The sequence below is a fragment of the Pimephales promelas genome, chromosome 4, assembly GCF_988280905.1.
Source record: "Pimephales promelas chromosome 4, fPimPro1.hap1.1, whole genome shotgun sequence".
NCBI classification, from domain to species: domain Eukaryota; kingdom Metazoa; phylum Chordata; class Actinopteri; order Cypriniformes; family Leuciscidae; genus Pimephales; species Pimephales promelas.
This window is the reverse complement of record NC_142772.1, coordinates 13,056,828-13,072,458: the sequence shown is the minus strand read 5'-3', so window position 1 is coordinate 13,072,458 and position 15,631 is coordinate 13,056,828. Positions and strand designations below refer to the sequence as shown.

The following is a 15,631-nucleotide window of genomic DNA, read 5'->3' as shown; positions in this document are numbered from 1 at the left end:
CAGAAACGTTTGTAAAAAAATCGCTAAAATTACTGTAGTTTGCTAACGATAGTCCCGCAACATATTTTCGTCGTCTCTGTTGTTTCCTGCGAACTTCACAAGATAAATGCAAGAAAATAGCTGTAACCCACGCGACTCAGATAACTGCAGCTGTCAACGGCATCTTGGAAGTTGTGATAAACATCGGCGCATCTCCTGTGACGTAGGCGCTAGCGACGACTTATAATTAGGGTTGGGAATCGTGAGAAATTTTCCGGTTCCGATTCCGGTTCCGGTTCCGCCAAACGATTCCGGTTCCGGTTCCCATTCAATTAAAAATATTAGTAAGAGGAAAATCCACAATCCTTTTTGTGTTTATTTCTTATAGTACTTGACAAATTAGTTTAACAGACTGGTAATGTAAACAAACTCAAATAATTATTAAGCAATCTTTGCAAAAAAAAATTGTATATATATATATATATATATATATATATAAAGGAAATAAAAAAATTCTGCATTCTCTATAATAATTTAGACCTCTCCTTTATTGTATCTCCAACAGTGAAGAATACCCTCTCAGAAGGAGTAGAATATACTTTAACACACATATGTGTGTAGAACAGATTATTTTTTAAAACGGTTTGAATGATTGATTCATTAAGACTTTACTTATTTCATTACTGGATAAATCGGCGCTCTAGCAGTTAATAAACAGAACTGCATGCGTCTTGCGGAAGAACATTGTTGCCGGAGCTACTTCTCTCTGTTTATGTCCATGACGAGTCACGCAGGCATTGGGCTACTCCGCAGCAGCTGCGATCCGCCGGCCAGTCTAAACAAGAAGTCTGAGTATTAACGCTTATTACAGGCTTTACGTAGTGATTCAAGATAAGACAAAAACACGGTTTGAAAAAAAAAAAACATTATGATGCACTCGCTCATTGTATATATTTTGTAAATTCTGAACACAAAAAATATACGGACTGCATCTGTTTTGACCACTACCGTCAATGTTTACTCAAACTATAATCTCACTAATTCTGTAACGGAAATCATTTGAATATGTGAAACAAATAAATATTGAGACTGTGATTGTAAAGCAGTTTCATATCGACAACTGCTCTCTCTCTCTCAGCGCAAACAGATTTGAATGTAGGCTAGAGAGTGACTCGGCGGTCGGCGCGCGCAGCGTGCCTGTGTCTGTGTGCGACAAATGCAGCGCGTGTGAGAGCAAATCGCAACTTCAGTGGTGAAGTTTTTGTCATTTAGGAATAAGACGGCGTTTTCTACTCCCAGCACTTCGCCCACATGATGATATCGCATCGGCATCAGAACCGTTTTCGGAACCGAAACTTAGGAATTTTGCACGGTTCCGGTATTTTTTCAAAAACACAACCGGTTCTGGAAAAGAACCGGTTCTCGGTTCCCAACCCTACTTATAATGACGTTTAACGGAGGCGTAGTGGTGTCCCATTTCTTAGGGGAATATTTTCACCCCTACGCATTGCCACTCTGTTTCAAGGGTCAAGGGGAAGGCGAAGGGTAGGGCTAGGGGAAAGTGAAGGGGTAAGGGGTAGAATTGGGATTGGCCCTTAGTATTACCTGTGCGAATTGCGTATTTGTGTTCAGTCAGTCTGTCCAAAAGGCGCCGCTTAGTTCTTCCTATATAAAAGACTTCACACTCAGTACATTCCAATCTATAAATGACAAAGGTAGTTTGACAATTTATGAAATGGTTGATAGTAAATTCCCTTTGGGTGCCAACATCAAAAAAAAATTTGTTTGCCTTACATTAGTGCAATGATTACAATGATGGCATTTGTAAGAACCTATGGGCCTAGGGCCTAACCATGTTCGTTTTGCTTCTGGTTTAAGATAACTGTGAACCAATCTATCTTGTAGGGTAGGACATCTTTTAAAGCTAATGAGAGGTGGTTCAGGAAAAATCTGACTTAGTACCTCATCACTTTCAACAATACCCCAGTTTTTTTGTATGATTCGCCTTATCTGTTCAGCCTCTGTGCTATATGTAGTGACAAAAAACGGTCTCTCTTAAGTTTGTTTCCACGTATTCCTTTGTAGTAGCACTGACCTATCTACTTGTTGGGCTCTGGTGTAAGCCTTTTTTAGAATAGAGCTTCTATATCCCCTTTCCTTAAATCGTGACATCATCTCTAGTGAATTACTCTCAAAAATATGCTCTTGGTCACAGATCCTCTTCACTCTCTGGAACTGCCCATATGGGATATTCTCTAAAAGCCAATTTGGATGGAATCTCTTGGCATGTAAAATTGTGTTTCTGTCTGTCGGTTTTCTATACACTGATGTATGCAAAATTCCTTGGTTATCCTTTGAAATTGTCAAATCAAGAAAGTTAATGCACTTTTTACTATATTCTAAAGACAACTTGATGTTTGAGTTAATACTATTTAGATAACCATGAAATTCCTTCAACTCTGTTTCTGAGCCAGACCAAAACAAACATATATCATCAATGTAACGACCCCACCAAATAATATACTTATAAAACAAATTACTTTCTTGGTTAAAAATAAAATCCTCCTCCCATTTGCCCAGGTACAGACCTGCATAAGAAGGACTATAACATGCCCCCATGGCACAACCTTTCGTCTGTTTAAAGATCTTATCCTGAAAGACAAAAATGTTATTAGTCAAGGTCCATTCTGTTAGTGGGTCAATGACAAATAAGAGTTTCAAGATGAAAAAATATATATTTTATGCAAAATAGTTTTAAAATGCATTTTTATGTCCAAAAAAATGTACTGTGCAGATTGATATTGGTTTTACAGCATTTTAGGCAGCATTAATTCATTTTTAAACAAGATTTCTGATTCTACCACCCAGAAAATGTCAGGTGGTGCGACCATATATTAATTTAAAATAATATACTTTTAATGTACTTAGCACTACTGAGACTTATAAATATGAATCATTGTAGACTAATATGCAAGTAAAATGCATATCACATGGTAAATTCTCTTTCTATTTCTTTATTTACTGCCCTTTTCATATAAACGACTACTTTTCTGTGTGTTCAAACACCAATTTTTCCATAAAGAGTTTTTATGTTTTGTTTTTAACTGTAAAAATGACTTGTATAGGTTATATAAAGGTTTACAGTTATATTTCATACTTCATTTTTCCAATTGTAGTGGGAATTGATACATTTAAATGTAAATTTTCTGGTTGCACCACCTGACCATGACCGGTCGCACCACCTGACGTTGTGATAAATAATGATTGATATTCACAAAATAAAAAGAAAGACATATCAATGAATTTTATTCGGATTTCAATTGGATTTTTTATTTTAATCCTCTGAACAATTTCTGCTGTATCTCAATCATATACTTAAATTTCATTAACAAGAAAGTGCAAAACAATACTGCATGTTATGATAACATTTGGTCATCGCTCTTTTAAAAATATAACTTTGAATCCACAACACATTTAATACATGAGAACATATTTTATATGGAACAGTGAATTAGTGCAAATTGGGACCAGAAACATTAAGGGCAGAATTCAATCTACTTACTGCTCATGCAATTAGATTCAGTAGTAACAGATAAAAATAATAAAAAAACAACAACATTTGATTCTCACTTCTATAAATTTTAAACATCTCCAGGAACACATTTAAAAAACGAGAACATGTTTTATAAAATATCATATCATGAAACAGTGAATTTGTGCAAATATTGGGCCCAGAAACATAAAAGGCAGAATTCAGTCTACTGTTCAATAGATTTAGTAGTAATAGTGAAGTAACAGTGAACAGTAAGTGAAGATAAAAAAAACAAACTCTTTTCAAAAATCATTCAAAATCATGCTTTCAGAAAGCACAAACTGTCCCAATCAGTACTTTTCAGCTTTGAATGGCGTGTATTGAGGCGCTCTGGCTTAGAAATCACTTCCAGTACATCTGAGATGTAATAAAAAACAATGTCAAGAGGGTGAGGCCAAATGAACACATTCTTCCCTCCTGACTGCTGCATGCAGCTCACCTCAATCTCATTGCCCACCACCTTGAGGACTTGCCCCACAAAAGGTTGGCCATCATACTCCACAAGTATGAATTTCCCATTCAGATCTTTGGGGATTTCTTTGGTTTTGGGACTTGTGGGTGGGACCTTAGTAGTACTCTGGAAATCCACTTCTGAGGGATTGTGACACTGGCAGATGCCTGGTCTGCTACAGAAACAGGAGATCTCCCTGTGCTGGATTTTGCCAGGTTGTGCAGTGGTCACCTGATGGATTTTTAGTGTTCCTTTCACAGCTAGAACACTGTCTGGAAGACCCTCATCGTATCTCTCAATGTCTTCATCAGAGATCCAGTAGTACTTGATGCTTGACTCCTTTTCTTTTAACAACTTGTACAGATGCTCTGGGGTCTGCACATCTGCTCCTCCTTGAACAGCAGAGTCTGCTACGCGTTTCACGGCCCCACCAACTCCATCAGGAGCCCCTTTGCCATGGGACTTTTCTGCGAAGTTCCAAGTCACGCGCTTGATCCCAGAGAGAAATGGTACCGTGCTAAGGAGATAGAAGTTTTTTTTATTCCTGTACTGAGTGACAGGCCCATCACTCATGACATGTAAAGTTGTTGGTGGAGGATTGCATCTCTCCCTCACATCCTTCAGCACTGGTTCTAAATGGGCCCATATAGCACGTTCATCATGCCGAAGGGATGAAGAGATGGTGGCATATGACTGACATCCATGTGCTGTATAGGCCACGCATGTGTGAACTGTGGCCTGTTTTCTGCTTCCTCCGAAATGAAAAGCTTGGACTTCGCTGTTCAGCTTGCATGAAAAATTTTCTGAGAAGTCCACATGAAGGCAAACTTCATCCTCTGTCAGGGTTTCTTTTAATGCTCTGAACTCTTTGGCTTGGTGCAACCAATTGAAGTGATGTTTTGCCAGAGAATCAAGTTTCTGGCTGAACAGCTCGAATAGGTTAGACCATGTTCCACTTTGAGTCATCTTAGCAAAATTTGTGAATGTCTTCTGTCCATCTGATTTTGTCTCTCGTGACCACTGCTCCCATGTAACAGGTACTTCCTCCTGAGGTACTGCCACCTCTATCTCATTGTAACAGCACTTTGCACAAATCCGATACATGCAGTCTTTGCTTTGTGGATCACACACAATTGAAGTCAGCAGCTCGGAAATTCTGGCAGTTTGCAGAAGACCTTTCTGGTGCAGCTTGTCTACTAACAGCTTGACATTTTCGTGGTCCAAGCATGCGCATGTATTCCGATCTGATGCTTTGGGTGGTGTTACATAAAAGGGACAGTGGCGAACAAACTGTCTGTATGATAGCGAGAAAGGCTTTTTTATTTCAGAATTATATTGAACATGGAGTTCAGTCATGGATTTAGTTAAGACTCGCCTCTGTTGTTTGTTTTTGTTTTTAGTTATTGTATCCTTTTTCCCGGGTAGCAGGCGACTGTTCTCATCCCGACAGAGAAATTTAACCACTTCTTCTTTTCTCTCCAGGGCAAGTTTCTTTGAACCCCTTGGCTTGTTTCTTTCGCTGACTGTTTTTTTGCCTTTCTTTAACCTTTCCAAGCTCTTCCGCAATTTGTCAGAAGTTTGTTTTGAAGCTGCCAATTGCTTTTTCAATTTTAGCATTTCCTTCCGTAAGTTTGCCTTCTCTTTTTGCAAAATTCTGCAGCGTTTTTTCACCCTTATTTCTTTCTCTGGTGTTGAGGATGCTTGTGGTTGCTTCCCATCCTGCACAAACATGTCTGCATACTCCTGATCAGGAGGGTCAGGCTGAGCCTCTACTGGAAGATCGACTGGATCATCTGCTGCTGATGAATTCATTGATTCAGGTGTAAAGTTCATTATTTTGTCCAGTGTCCTTATCCCTTCCCTGTGCTTTTTTTGGTAGTCCCTCCATTGCTGTCTCGTTTTTTTTTGTTCTGCTTTGGAAAGCTGACTTATTGTTTTTTTAACTATTTTCCCATCATTTTTCCTTTTTTCATAACTAAAAAAAAAGAATGACAGAGTTGTGGGTGATTAAGGTTTAAACAAGCTTACTAATGACAATACAAGATACCTATCTCTATAAAAGACACATGGTTTCAGACCCCTGCTATTTTAATTTAATGACAATATATGTATAATATATTATATTTTGAGTTTCACCTGTACTATACCATTTGCAAAATAAATTATTTTGGTTTAAATATTGAATAGAATGGGTAATGGTTTGTTAATCATTCAAATTTCTGTAATGCTGCATGACACTGCTATCAAGTATGTTTTATTAACATGTAATAACTGTAATTACCACAAAAAACAACAAAAACAGATCACCATATTAACTTAAGTTGTAATATCTAGATATACATAATGAACACAATACCTTGCTTTTCTTTTTGCAAGGTACTCTGCCCTTGCAACTGGATCACTTTTTAAACGAGCTCTGTGTCGTGCTGTTTTCTCCTTGCTTGATAATGGCATCTACAAAAAAAAAAAAAAATAGATTAATTTAAATATGCAATTGTTTTAGTATCAATGTTAATATACAGTCCTATATTCTTCAAGAATAGGACTTTAAGATAGACAATGTGCTCTTTAAAATGTCACTCATACCATAATAAAATAAAATAAAATGTATGTAAATTGCACCTTTAAACAACCTAAAAGCTTTATATATTTATTAAAATGTATTTAATATATTCAAAAACATGAATTAACATGACTTTTTTGAGTTGGTTTAACTGTAACTCTGGTCGCGACACCTGACATATTGGTCGCACCATCTGACATTTCAAACTCAAATCAAATCTAACAGGCATCAACTTGGACGCCTGTACAAATGTTTGACCATGTGCTCAAGGTTATACATACATTTTTTTAATCAAATACACATTTTTATAATAACAACACATTTTCAAAGTTTTCCAGGGGTCATACCACCTGACATGATAAGTTGAATCAACCTCATCATTACTCAAAAATGTCAAATTATCTAATATTTATGGGAGGGTGACTAACCTTGTTACTGCATCAAAGGGGTCCTCTGGAGTCTTCTGTGTGATGTCATATGCTGTCACATGGTTTTCTTAAAGGAACATTGCATAAAATTTCATTTTCATGTCGGTCGCCCTTCCTGACATTAGTAGAAGTACAGTTTTCGGACAAAAGTTTTTTAAGTAATAGAATAGTTTTGAAATAGGACAGACACACTATTTCCCCTCATTTATAAGTAATTTAACATAAAATTATGCCAAAATATTTGATTAAGAATTTTATTGAAAACATGACCATTTATATTTCAGTTTTGTTCTCTGCTTGTACGTTCGGACGGTCGCACCACCTGACATTTTTGGTCTTTCAAACTCCCAAACTCAAAAAAATCTAATGAACTTCAATAAAATGAGAAGGGTTTCTTATAAAGGAGATATTGTAGATCTTTTTTATAAATTACATGAATTTATTCAAATTCTTTTTAAGAAAATAATGAATTCGGACACAAAAAATACATGTCATGTCATTGACCCTAGTGCCAACAAGAAATCAGTGGGTGGCATTTCATATTCAGGACGTCCTCTCAAGAAATGTCTGAGTGCTGCAAGTCCTTGTTGATGGTCAATATTTGTATATAAAGCTTCCACATCCATAGTTACAAGGAAGGTTTCAGAGCCTATATTTTGTAGCTCCTTATTCTTGTTCAAAACATCAGTAGTATCCTGAACAAACGCAGGGAGTGAAGGTAGAAACGGTTTAATAAAATGGTCAATGTACTTAGATACTGCTTCCGTAAGGCTTTCATTCCCTGAAATCACAGGTCTACCTGGGGGGTTCTCCAGACATTTATGTATCTTGGGTAACATGTAAAAAGATGCCATTCTAGGATTCTCATTGAACAAAAATCTAAGTTCAGAGTCTGAGATCCAACCACTGGCTTTAGCCTCATGTAGCATCTCTCCTAGTTGCTCTTTAAGAGACTCCGTAGGGTTATGGGTCAGTGGTTGATAAAACTCTGTGTTATTTAGCTGACGAGAAGCCTCTTTTACATATAAGTCCCTACTCCAAACCACAATCGCTCCCCCTTTGTCTGCTTTTTTAATCACTATATCTTCATCTTTAGATAGTGCTCCCAAAGCCCTTTTTTCTTTGTGAGACAGGTTACTTCGCGTGGGTGCCCTTTTACTCTTAAACAAATTGTCAATATCAAAATTAACTTTTTTAGCAAAAGTATGTAATGAAGCATTTTGTACCAAAGGACAAAAAGTGAATTTTGGCTTGAAACGGGGTAAGGAGTCAGTCTGACCTGTAACCGTGGGGCTTGTAGAAGTTGGGGTCCGCTGCATGTACCAAGTTTTAAGATGTAGATTTCTGTAGAATCGAAAAAGATCAATCTTTGTGTCGAATTCCTTTCCAGGATAGGTTGGTGCGAAGGACAATCCTTTAGACAGGACACGGATGCTCTCTTCTGACAAAGCCTTGCCTGAAATGTTGATTACTACCTGGGTCTGGCTCTGCTCCGTGTCCACCTGGGTTCTTCGTGTCCTTCTACCTCTCCTCGTTCTCCTCTTTCTCTGCTCCTGTCCCTGCTCCCTCCTCGTCCACGTACATGTCCGCGTCTCCATCCCCTCCCTCCTCTGGTGGGGTATGGTGGATGTTCTAAAAAATCCTCTCGAGGGGCCTGGGCTACAGAAGATCCCGGGTTGTCCTCTTCTTCACTGCTGGTAAAGTTAAAGGAGACGGTTCTAGGTCTCATACCAATTGGGCGATCCCCAACTGTATTCCTTAGTATTTTCTTTTTCCATTTGTAGACTTTGCCCTCATTATAGTCTGTGGCATCTCTCTGGAATTTTCGTATCTTCACTTCTTTGAGGCTTCTAGTGTATTTCAAGAGGTCCGTCTCAAGTTTTTTTTGAAGATCTTGTTTTACCGAATTATCAGTGTGCTCTGCTATTACCTTCTTCACCTCTGTGATTTGCCTATTGATTTCTTGCCTGTCTTTATTCGATTCTTCTATAAGAAGCAGCATTAAATCAGAGGAGCATTTATTTAGAATAGCTTCCCACCTATCTCTGAAGTCCTTCTTGTCATTTCCTCCGTAGGCTGGGAATTTATTGATTCTTTTTCTTTTTTTTTTTTGAACTTTGTTTTTATTGAACTTTTCTTATACAGAAAAAAAGAAAAGGGTAAAAGAAAAAGAATCAATAAATAAACGTAAAAAAAAAAAAAAAAACCCCACAAGCCCTTGACAGCTCTTCAAAAAATACACCGCATACCAGTACACTATCCGCATTATTCAGAAATTAACATATATCAAGTCTATTTATTTCCAGCAGATTTTTAATTAATGCCCACTTCTGTTGAAAAATGTCAGATTTAAACTGCAAATCTGCAGTCATCTTCTCAAATATGTATATCTGTTTCAGTTTATATGTCCATTCTGTCACAGTGGGTACATGCACCTTCATCCAGTTCACAGTGATTATTTTCCTAGCTGCCATTAACAATATAGGCAATAGAAATAAGTGGGATTTACTGAACAGATCTGGGGGGAAGCTATCTAGCAAGAAAAAATCTGGGCGCATTGGAATATCTCCTTCTAAAACTGTATCAATTTCCCTCTTAACCCCCTGCCAATACACTTGTATTTTTGGGCATTCCCAGAATATATGCACATAGTCCCCCACCATCCCACAATCTCTCCAGCATTGTGATAATGGCGAAGTACTGTCAAATTTGGCAACCACCAGTGGAACTCTGAAGAATCTCATTTTCATTTTCCAGTCAAATTCCTTCCACATTTGACTGCTAATACCCTTATGACAGCCAGCACATATATTTGTCCACATCTCATCCTCTATTACAATATTTAACTCTAGTTCCCAATTTATTTTTATATGAAATGTGTCATCAGATTGATCCTGCATTAACTTCCCATAAATATGAGCTATGTGATTTTTAGTAGGTAGATCATGTTCGATGATATTGATAAAATATTTTTCAACATTTGTTGGAGATCTTTTAATTATGTCCCAATGCTTATGAGTTGTGATATAATGTCGTAGCTGTAAATATCTAAAGAGATCATTAGATCTCAATGTAAACTTATCACATAACTGAGAAAAAGGTTTTATGGTTTCTCCATCAAAAATGTGATTAATTATCTTTAGACCACTCTCTTCCCATCTATTAAAGGCACTATCACATATAGAAGGGAGGAAATCTGGGTTGCCTTTAATAGGTATTGCACGTGATAAAGTTATTACTCCTCTAAACTTTTTTTGTATTGTGGACCAAATTTTGACAGTATGCTGAATCCATATATTTATTTTCTTCACTCTTTTCTGTGTTTGCAAGTCCATGAATGGCAGAACTGTCAAAGAGACTCCAGGAAGTGAATTCTGTTCAATATTAACCCATTCTGCCTCTTTATCGATGCCAAGCCAAGCAGCCATAGCCCTAAGCTGAGCAGCCCAATAATAGTATCTAAGATTAGGAAGGTTCAAACCTCCTGTGTCTTTATTTGACATAAGTATTTTAAGTCTTATTCTTGGTCTTTTATTTTGCCAGATAAATTTTGAAATACATTTTTCTAGTTTGTTAAACGCTGAGACTGGAACCAAAACAGGAAGAGATTGAAATAGGAAGAGAAGCCTCGGCAGTATATTCATTTTCACTGTTTCAATCCTTCCAAACATGGAGAGAGGTAGTATCTCCCATCTTGCCAAATCTTTTTTTATGATCTCAAAAAGCTGTGTGTAGTTAGCCGAATATAAATGCGATACCATAGGTGTAAGAGTAACACCCAGGTATTTGAAACCCTTACTAGACCATCGAAAAGATACTTCATTATCTAACTGATTAGGCCAACGTCCTGAAACCATCATTGCCTCGGATTTCTCCGCGTTTACCTTATATCCAGAAACTAAGCCATAGTCTCTAAGGCACTCTAAAAGAGCCGGGATAGATGAAACGGGGTTTTCAATAAATAATAGTACGTCATCAGCGTATAATGATATTTTATGACACTTCCCTCCTTTATCTGTTATCCCCTGTATTCTGGTGTTGCTCCTTATTAACTCCGCTAGTGGCTCAATACTAAGAGCAAATAAGACTGGAGACATTGCATCTCCCTGACGAGTTCCCCTACCTAAATTAAAGAACTCTGAGCAGTGACCATTAACTCGAACTCTTGATTTAGGGTTTTTATAAAAAATCTTTACCCATTTAACAAAAGTGTCATGAAAGCCCATATAATTAAGAGTCTGTTCCAGAAACACCCAGTCCACCCTATCAAATGCTTTCTCAGCATCTAAGCTGAGAAGCATTGAGGGTGTTTTACTATCTTTTCCAATTTGTTGTAAGTTTAAAGCTCTTCTTATGTTATTTGTTCCGAATCTTCTATTAATAAATCCAGTTTGATCCGGTTTGACCAATTTTTTAATATGCTTCTGAATTCTATTTGCTATTATTGAAGTTAAAATTTTCATATCCTGACATAGTAAGCTTATTGGTCTATAAGCCATACACTGTGTAGGGTCCTTTCCAGTTTTATGAATTACAGTAATTATTGCGTCAGACCATGAATGCGGGGGGTCTTCATCCTGCAGCACATAGTTAAACATCTTACATAAATTAGGAGCCAATTCATTTACAAATGCCTTGTAAAATTCCCCGGAGAATCCGTCCACCCCTGGTGACTTATTGTTTTTTAAATGTGCAATCGTCTCCCTAATTTCTTCTTCTGTGATAGGGGATATCATTTCCTTTGCTACGTCTTCTGTTAGTTTATTTAATTTAATTGTTCGCAAAAATATTTTTACTTTTTCCTCCTTATTTATTAACTCCTGGCCTTCATATAATTTTTTATAATAATCTTCAAATGCATTAACTATATCGTTTGGTTGTGTTAACATTGTTGAGGTGTCTGGGTGTTTGATTTTTGGAACTACCCTACTTGCTTGAGCCTTACGTAATTGAAAGGCCAAGAGCCTACTAGCTTTATTACTCATCTCATAATATTTTCTGCTTACAAATCTGAGTGCCCCCTCTGCTTTATATGTAAGCAAATCATCCAATTTCTTTCTTTCCTTCCTTAAGCATTCTAGAATTTTTATTTTACCTGTTTGTTTATGTTCAGTTTCCAGTTTCCTGATTTCATTCTCTATCTCATTTTGTTTGGCTAATCTCAATTTTTTATTCCTGGATGTTATTTCTATTATTTTACCTCTCGTCACTGCTTTAGCCCCCTCCCACAAAATAGATGGGGTAACCAGGCCATTATCATTAATATCAAAGTATTCAATCAATTGTTGTCTTATTTCTTCTTTCGCCTTACAATCATTTATTACTGAGGCATTTAATCTCCAGTATTTAAATTGTTTTCCTTGTCCTAACTGAAATTTTAGCCTAACTGGAGCATGATCCGATATTATGGGATCTATATAGCATTCTTTGACATTATGCAAATCTGCTTTAGATGTACAGAAGAAATCAATCCTAGAATAACTGCCATGTACATGTGACATAAAGGTAAAATCCTTTTCTTTAGGATGCATGTGTCTCCAAATATCTATTAGACCTAATTCTCTCATTATTCCTGAAAGAGCTTTTGCTTTTTTTTGACTGTGTTCCCCTAACTGCTGGTAACCTATCCGCATGACTATCTAATACACAGTTAAAATCCCCACCAATTAAATACATTCCCTCGCCTTTCTGTGCCAAAAGAGAGAAAACATTCTTGAAAAATTGTGGGTAGTCCTCATTAGGTGCGTAAATATTAAGAATAGTAATTTTATTGCCTGCAATCGTTCCAACTACCATGACGTATCTCCCCTCATTATCTTTGTATACTTGCTCCATATTAAAAAAAACAGACTTGGCAAACATGATTGCGACACCTCTTCGCTTCCCCTTGTTATATGAGGCACTGTAAACTTGGTCTACCCATTCCCTCCTCAATTTTAAATGTTCCCCATCGGACAGGTGCGTCTCTTGAAGCAATGCAATAGAGCATTGCATTTTTCTAAGCTGGTTAAATATTTTCTTTCTTTTAATTGGGCTGCTCAGTCCTTTCACATTGTAACTGACACAAATTAAATTATCCATTGACATTGGTATAAATGTTGTGTGCGCTAGTCACCATATATATTCCAGTAATATAAAAAGAAAATATTTAAAAAAACACTTTAAATTGGCTGTCAAGGGTAAATAATTAACGTTAACAAAAACTAAAACAGGAACTATGTACACGAACAAGACTTCCACACCTCCATTCGGCCAAGTTCTTGTCTCGTAGGCCAAATCCCGATGTAAGAAGGGCAGGGAGTTGTGACGCTGACTCCCTGGGGTATCCAAAGTGCACCTAGTGCGCGCAGCCATTTTTAGAACACGGCCGCCTCCAAGAGTGATTTCCACTCAGCAAAATGTCAGCAAGGTTCCGTCAATTTAAAAAAAAAAAAAAAAAAAAAATCAATTATTATCCCGAGAATATCGAAGGGGGAAAAAAAAGAAAAATATATATATATATATATTTTAGTTCTCACATTCTGAAGCAGAAATATCCAGTTCAAATATAGGCTACCTCTTTACATTCGAGCTATTCAATCCTGCAAAAATGCTTGAAGGTCCGCGTCGGACAGCAGCGCTGTACTTGATCCACGTCTACCTTTACTTTGCACTGACCATCTAGCCTTCGATATTTCTCTTACTTGTCGGTCTCGTTCATCCACTCGGACTTTAATTCCCATTTCCCGCAGGGGTGGTGCAGCATCCATCAGGGTAGGAAAAGTTTTAACTCCCGCATCCAGGTAGATCCTTATCTGTGCTGGATAGATACACTGAGCTCGCACATCCTTCGTCTTGAGTTGTTTCATTACGTCTCGTACCTGCGCTCTCTTCCTCTGTAACTCAGGCGAGTAGTCGTTGTCAAAGTAGATCCGTTTCGCGTTGTAAAGGACCTGTTTCTGTGACCAGGCTTTTCGTAGAATTGCGTCCTTAACCGCATAGTCTAGGAATCTCACTATTATCGATCTCGGGGGTGCGGCGGGGTCTTTTGGTTTAGCTGCAAGGGCCCTATGCGCCCTTTCAATCTTTATATCCATATGCTGAGGTAACTGTAGGACTGTGTTGAGCAGGCCCAAAACAAACTCCGCCGTGTTTTCTCCTTCGCTGCCCTCTGGAACTTGATATATTCTTAGATTATTCCGGCGAAGTCTATTTTGCAAGTCCTCGCATCTACCTGTGAGATCCGCCTCACGTTCCAGTAGATATCGTAGCGCTCTTTCATGTCTCATCCCCGTCTCCTCAGCAGCGCTGATCCGTTTCTCCGTCTCCTCGACCCTGCTCTCCAAACCATTTATTTGGCATTTTAAGTCCTCAATCGAGGTCTCCACTTTTGTCAGCGATATTTTTGTTTGTTTATGCCCATCTTGATTTTCTTTTCTTAGCGATTTCAGTTCTTCCATCACTTCAGTAAGGTCGGGAGCACGCGGGCTAGATTTGGCGGGCCTAGTAGGGCTAGGTGATCGTTTCTTATCTTCTCTTTCTCTCAAATTTTCATTTTTTGAGGTAGTCTTGTGTCTCGTTGCTGTACTCATTCTGAAAAACTCTGATTATATCTGAATTAGCTATGTAAATCGGGATTTATTGCATAAATCGACGGAGCCTAACTTTCAAGCGTGTGCCATCTCTCTGACGCCACCGGAAGTCCCTCGGAATTTATTGATTCTTAAGCCCCTGGGAATATATCCTTTTCTCCAGTAATCAGACAGAGCCACAGAGTTAAGGTGGAATTTCACATCTTTCTCCAACAGGTACCTCAGTTCTTTATAGATTTTGTGCAGATCATTGGTGGGTAACTCACCACCTGGTAAATCATCCAACAGTAATGTTGATGTAATAATTTGTTGCCCTTCTTCACGGGAATAGGAAAAGATTTTTTCCATCTTGAATGGTAGGTAACAGATGGTCCAACACAGCAATCCTAACTGTGGAGCTGCTCCTTAGATTCACAATTCAAAGTCAACAGTATAGGGCAAAGGAGCGCTTCCTGGACTTCAAGGCTTGGTTAAAATAGAGGTGCTCTTGGATGGGAAACTGTATATAACGAAAAGGCAAAGGAACTCCAAGGCACACTCAAATAGAAAAGTTAAAAAGCCTTTAATATCATGGCTTGGTCAAATTAACCATCTGAAAAAACTCCAACGCGTTTCGGCTACATGCCTTCTTCTGGGAGTTAAACAGATCTCAAACCAATCAAATCTTTTAAACCAACAGTCCACCAATCAGAAATCTCCATCTGTCAACAGAGGTGCTCAGGTAACAGTACACAAATGGGACAGCAGATGTCATCATTACCACTACTTAACTAATTAATTAAGTACAACCCAACAAGATGAGAAAAAAAATTATAATAATAATAGTAATAAAAAAATAAAATAAAAAAAACACACACACATAACAAACCACGCATAACAAATGAACATCAAAGAAATACACTAAAATCAAGTTCCTCATTCAAGCCAGGATATTTAGTGGCTTGCAACCTGTATATCCAGAAGGTCTCTCGTTGGTTCAGCTGCCTTTGCCTATTCCCTTTTCTTAAGGACAAAGGAATGTGGTCAATCCCAAAGACCTGCAATGTA

General features: G+C 37.8%; 2 protein-coding genes across 2 annotated transcripts in view; one reads left to right on the top strand and one right to left on the bottom strand.

The window, feature by feature from the left end:
* Positions 1–15,631, top strand: part of sat2b (spermidine/spermine N1-acetyltransferase family member 2b) — a 288,963-nt gene that overhangs the window by 257,483 nt on the left and 15,849 nt on the right. The window lies entirely within an intron of this gene.
* Positions 3,831–8,597, bottom strand: LOC148981644 (uncharacterized). The gene is made up of 2 exons (XM_089129748.1): positions 8,539–8,597; positions 3,831–5,997 (listed from the first exon to the last, which is right to left on the bottom strand). Exons 1-2 carry the CDS (start codon positions 8,595–8,597, stop codon positions 3,831–3,833), a joined length of 2,226 nt encoding a protein of 741 aa, XP_088985874.1.